Source organism: Aptenodytes forsteri, unplaced genomic scaffold (assembly GCF_000699145.1).
Source record: "Aptenodytes forsteri isolate BGI_AS27 unplaced genomic scaffold, ASM69914v1 Scaffold71, whole genome shotgun sequence".
NCBI lineage: Eukaryota > Metazoa > Chordata > Aves > Sphenisciformes > Spheniscidae > Aptenodytes > Aptenodytes forsteri.
The window spans coordinates 1,885,572-1,891,571 of NW_008795923.1; the positions used below are offsets into that span (position 1 = coordinate 1,885,572).

The window sequence follows — 6,000 nt, forward strand, 5'->3', positions numbered from 1 at the left end:
CAGGGTCATTTTCTTTTTATTTTCAAGAAAAAGCTTTCTTGGGTTTTTTATTTCAAGTCGTACAGAAATTCATGAAAGGAAGAAAATTCTCAGACCTTGAAACACAGAGCTATTCTGTGGATTACTTCTGAAGTTATTGGTGATGCCATGGCAGAAAAGTGTTGAGCATTTTGCCATCAGCGCATATGTACAACAAAAATGCATAGGAAATGAATGCAAAATCTTGAAATTTTTATGGCTTATGCAAATATTTCCATCACTGCCTCCAGTATAGATAAGACACCATGCCACAACACGCTCATTCATAAAACATCGATATTCTATTTTTTCTTAAGAAATTTTGATACAAATCTGCACATATTCAATGCAAAAGACCTCCAGTTGCTAACTGTAAGATTTCAGGGTATCAGACAAGTATGGAATGAGTTTAAGAAATAAATGCTGATATTTTGTGGGATTACTTTTCCTGTCAGGTACATTCAGTGACTTACATGCATTTGTATGAAGGTAGTACTGACAGCCTCTAGCTTTGCTTGTGTAAGTGTATACTGGTCAGTTGATTTGCCAATGAAGTTTTTAACTGATTAAAAGCTGCCATGCCAAACTTTTTTTATTATTATTAAATATATACTTAACTGAAGATAGATATTTTGGCTAGCAAATTATAATGGATGAAAAACTGTTTTGCATCAACATGAGTCAGGTAAGGCTCCTTAAAAAAGATGCTGGGCGCTAGCTCATTTTCCAGTTCTAATGCTTTTTTATTTCCTTTGGGTTTTTTTATTGCTCATCTTCTTCCTATATAGTCGCTCATGCTGACTGGTAACTCACACTGCAAACAGTCCAGCTCCCAAAGGAGCAGACTATTTTCCGCTGTCATACGTTTAATTTCTTTTTTTTTCTTCTTGGTTGTCTTTCAAGATATTCTGTTCTCCAAAATGCCAAATGTCTTTTCTTTCAGAGATTAACTGATATGTGTGGAATCAAGCATTTGTTCTTGACTGCTTTTTAACTTGGATGCCTTCTGCTTCCTTTTCAGACCTGAAGAAGCACTCACCCAAAAGTCTGCCTACTCTTCCAAGTCTGTTAGTGAGCCTAATAAAAGATATAACCTGTAACTGACTATAAACAAGCATATACATTTTTGATTTTCAATGTACTCAACATGTTTTCTGTATCAGTTTCACTTTGTGGCTAGACCCAGATGATTTGGAAGTATGCAAATTGCACGTCACTCACCAGGTGTAACATGGTGTAGCTATCACTTCTCCTGACAGGAATTCCCTGTCTTTCCAGGTGCATGGACAACTGTCAGGAATATAACATTTCCCTCTATGCTCAGCCATCCTTCAAAATAAAAGAATTATTAAGATGAAAGCATAAATTCACAAGTAGATCAACATAACTGAATGTGTAGTGTATTGTCTAAACCCTGCCAAGGGCAACCAGTCTTCCATCCAGCCAAGGACAACTGTTTCAGCAACAAAAGCTGTCTGTATCAAATGATCTCCACTGTGCACAGCTGGAGACCTCGCAAAGCTCACAGCTGCGGCTCTCCTTCTACCTCGAAAGGGGTATGTTGGTGTGGGGCAGCAGCTCCTATCCAAGAGCGCAGGTAATGTAGGTATTCCTTCCTGCAACTGCAGAGCATCTGTGTGTTATGCACGCTGCTGAGGCTGCAGCCAGGCTGCCCTTCCCTCCCTGCTGCTCCCTCGTCCTCCTGTCCCAGGGATGCAGCCGGACTGATGTGCCTGCTCCTCTGCGCAGAGCAGCAACCGTTCTGTTGTGAGCACAGGATAGTGAGCTGGGCTATGGCAGCTGTTGCAGAGTTAGCAGGACAAAAGAAACACAGTTTACGAAGTAGTAGTCTAGGTGAGACAATTACTTGGGCAGTAATCAGGAACACAGATGGTTTACATTACGATTTTTTTTCATGTTTGCTTCTACACTCAGATAAACTATTCTGTGCAAGTAGTGGGAGTCATCTCCTGTCCAGAGGGTCCCAAATACCAGCCAATCAGACTGGTAGCAAGCTGGATATCTCATGGGATAGTGGAATCATGGTCTCAGGATAGAGAAACTGTGGGACTCCAACTGAGGAAGCATTGTAGCATGGAGCCTCACACCAGCAGGAAAGAGAAGAGGGCTCTCAGAGACAAAAGAAAGAGTTGACCTTTTAACTGTGATTGTATATCTGCAAAAATTTATAGAACAATAGCTTCAAAATTAGAGGGGTGATACCACTGGAATTTAAAAAGCAAAAAAATATGCAGAGTTAAACTGTGAAAAATATGTATATGGCTTGTGCTCCAGCTTGTTCTGCCAAAGCTTACCCAGGGGGGCAAATGCAGCCACTTGCACAGGGTGGTGAGGGGACACAGGAGAAGTTCATGGCAAGGTTTGCACAAGAGATCCCGCAGTTCACACCCGCTGCTGGTAATCCAGGGACAGGAGATTTGCAGTCATAGTAGATTTTTCCTTCAGGGCATACGTGAACTTCAAATGCAAAATGCAGGTTAAATGAGATCAACTGCTCTTTTACACTGAAGGTTTTCTATTTGTTTTTGTTTACTATCTATTCATTTTAATGCACAGTTATCCTACATTACAGTACACGTAAGAATACAATCTGAATAAAAGTCTATAACTTCATTTGTATTACAGAGATATAAAATTAATATATGTTTTAATGTTAAAAAAAAGACCAAAACTTAATATTAAGCATCTGGGTCTATGCACCCTGGATCTGATACACAGCCCATTCTTAAAGATGGAGCAATTATGCCTTTAATCTTTAGAAGAGTGGCATAATTTTCAGTGTACTGAAATCCCTTCTAAATCCATTAGAAATTCATTAAAAATTTACTTTCTAGAAATCAAGATCTTAAGGCTTCCTAAACATGGCTAGTGAGCCTAATTTTATGTATTCCCATGAGAACATATTGACCTACACTTCAGATGTAATTATTTCTTTTTTTAATTTCCCAAGTGACTTAGTAGTACAACATGTGCTACAGAAAAAGGAAAAAGAAAAAAACAAGACAACTTGTGTTCCTAACATCCTATTTTAAATATGCCATGACGTTAACTATCTCATAATGAAAATACACCAGGAGAAAAGCAAATGACTATTCAATGTCAAAAACTTTCTCTGTGCAGCTGTAATATGAGACAAGACTATAAATTACCTGTATTTTCTGTAGTTGCTTCAATACATTTCACTGTTCCATTCAAACACTGACTGGAAAAGAATAGCAAACCCATCTTTATTCAACGGGAAAATGTTTTGTAGCCACCATTTTAAAAAAGATAATACAACTTAACCCAATTTAAAGAACAGAAATCAGGAGGAGAAGGATTAAAATCCGAAAGCATGAGTTCTGACTAACATTTTGTTGGTGTTTTCTAACCACTATTCTGTAATGAGGGCCCAAACTCACAAAGGTGTTTATGTACTATTTAATTGCCTAACTTTCACTGAAATAAAAAAGAAGCTGGGTATGTCAGCCTCTGTGGGAACGTAGGGCCAGGTGATTCAGGATGCCAGCAGTGTAACACAAAACCTTATCCACCTTGGTGAATATGGAACAACACAGTATGCAAATTTCCTGTTGCACAGACGTTAGGATACACAGCTTGATTCTTTTTATGATAAAATACAGAATTGCAGAAAAACACATTCGACAATAAACCTAGTCCTCATTTTTTCCTTTTCCTTAAAAAAAAGTTGTGAAAGAAACAAAGAGGCATAGGCATATGCAGAGGCAGGCTATGCAGAGGCATAGCAATGGCAGAAAAATGAAGCCCCTACTCTCACCTCTTGAACTACATGATTACCAAGCTTCAGTTATAACAACTATAATATATGAGACCTCAGCAAGAATCAACCTTGGCAGTCAAGTCACAGACATGATTTTAAATCAGCAGGTTGAGAGCATTTCTTGTAAAATGAACAAGTTCGACCAGGAAACCTGTGAGGTTTCCCCACTTGTTTCAGTGAGGTCAGGATTCCATCATGAATTAATAATACAAAATGACACAAATATAACTCCCTGCAAGCCTTTGTTTGAAAGACTTTCCGAAATAGAATCACATTGTTTATTCTTCCAAAACCAGCCTCATATTGCTATCATAATGCCCCCAGGTCTAAGAACAGGACTGCAATCTTAAAACACACAATGTGTGTGTTTTGAGATACTCTTTAGTCCCTGGCTTACAGAATTTTCCAAATATCTTCTTGTTAAAATAAGCAGGTACATAATCCAATTTATATTAGGCTCCCTTTTACTAAGTGTGTAACAAAAATAAAATCTTGATACAATAGACCTTCATTCTATGTGAAAAAATTCTCAAGGCTCTTGAGTAGCATCCAAACTATGATACATGAAAGATCTCTTAGTGCTCAAACCTACCAGGAGCCTGTTGGCGTAGGGAGGATTTCTCCAGGCTGGAGGGCTTTGCCCTTGTAATGACAATGACAGGCAGATCTGTTAAAAGAATATTTAAGCATGTAGATACAAAAGCAAGATGAAATGGGATTTAAGGGCAATCTGTTTATCAAGCTATTATGATAAGCAAGCCTTATAATTCATTAACTCAATCTTTATATTTACAATATACTTCTAAAGGCAAAAACTAAAGGATGACACTCTGACTGTATTGAAGTCAGTGGCAAAACTCCTAGCATCTTCAACAAAGCCAGGATTTTCCTCAATCTCTGTATTATTTATTTGCTGTTTCTATGCATTAGTCTTACAGAAAGGAGCTTTTCTTCCCAGTTATGGGAGTAGAATGGCAACATGTAGTTCCCATTCAAAGTACTGTCAAAACCATGGGACAGAGGAATTACCATAGCAAAATCCATTAACTCTGTCTGTGATAACAGCCAGATGGGATAGAAGTAGCAACAGAATTCCCTAGAAACCATGCAAAAATATGGGAATACCAAGTTACCTCACACTCTTTAATAGTTTGAAACAGTCTTTATCCCTACAGTATGAACTTTACTGATCTTTCCAAAACACGTCACAATGAACAGCAATAACTCTGTACAATCTTGAAATTTATATAAATACTCATTCCAGTTTTTAATTCAGTACCTGAACTCAGTAACTCCCCATGGTCGTAAGCTGTAAAATTTTGGTACACAATGTACAAAAACTATTTCCTTTCATTGACCATTTCCTTCCATTTAACTGAAGGGGTTTGCGTTGTGAGACAGAAAAAAGACACTCCTAGCCACTCTCTCCATACTATCCCTGACTTTATGGATTGCTACGACATAGTATCCTTCTCATTTTTTCTTAAGTGTTAAAAACAAGGTTTTCATGTGAAAATGCTTTCCCATGAATTAAAAAAGTTTCATCACCCTTCCCTAAAGCACTATGACATATCTTCTCTGAAGTGCAGTAGATGGCTGTACACACAGTAGCAGATGAGGCCCCACTATTGATTAGTACAAAAGAATATGAAATCTTCACATATTGCTTGCTATCCTGTTTAGGCAGTCTACATCTTGAGGGAAACAGCAGAAAAACTGCTTTAAATCTTGATGGAAAGACGAAAATGTGCCTACGCATATATTCTATTTTCTTATGACTTACATTGATACACAAAAGTTGACCGACTCTTCAAAATATTTCCCATCAGGACAATTACATCCTTCTGCACAGTCATCACCACAGATATTTGCCATAGAAAGTGAAGCACAGGAGTGTTTACAAAAAGAAGAGCACTGATGATAAAGCATACCACTGTGACACATCACAGCTGGAGGAGAGAGAGGGAGAGAGAAGGGAGAACAACATACTCTTAAAATGGGAAAAATAGAAAACAAAGCAGTATATCATGGGAGTGCAAAACAGCAAAGCAAACTGGTCTTTTGCTGCACTGGGGTGAGTTAAAATGCATGGGAAAAATATGCTATTTTACTGATTTATAGAATCATAGAATAGTTTGGGTTGGAAGGGACCTTTAAAGTTCATCTAGTCCAACCCCCCT

The 6,000-nt window shown here is 38.0% G+C and overlaps 1 protein-coding gene across 1 annotated transcript in view; it reads right to left on the reverse strand.

Annotated features, from left to right (window-relative positions):
• The window catches only part of OTOGL (otogelin like), a 98,435-nt gene that overhangs the window by 60,521 nt on the left and 31,914 nt on the right, over positions 1 to 6,000 (reverse strand). The window contains exons 20-24 of the mRNA XM_009284940.1: positions 5,604 to 5,769; positions 4,413 to 4,487; positions 3,189 to 3,241; positions 2,334 to 2,496; positions 1,240 to 1,347 (exon numbers count right to left, since the gene is read on the reverse strand). Of these exons, the coding sequence (XP_009283215.1) occupies positions 1,240 to 1,347; positions 2,334 to 2,496; positions 3,189 to 3,241; positions 4,413 to 4,487; positions 5,604 to 5,769 (565 nt within the window). The remainder of the gene's footprint in view (positions 1 to 1,239; positions 1,348 to 2,333; positions 2,497 to 3,188; positions 3,242 to 4,412; positions 4,488 to 5,603; positions 5,770 to 6,000) is intronic.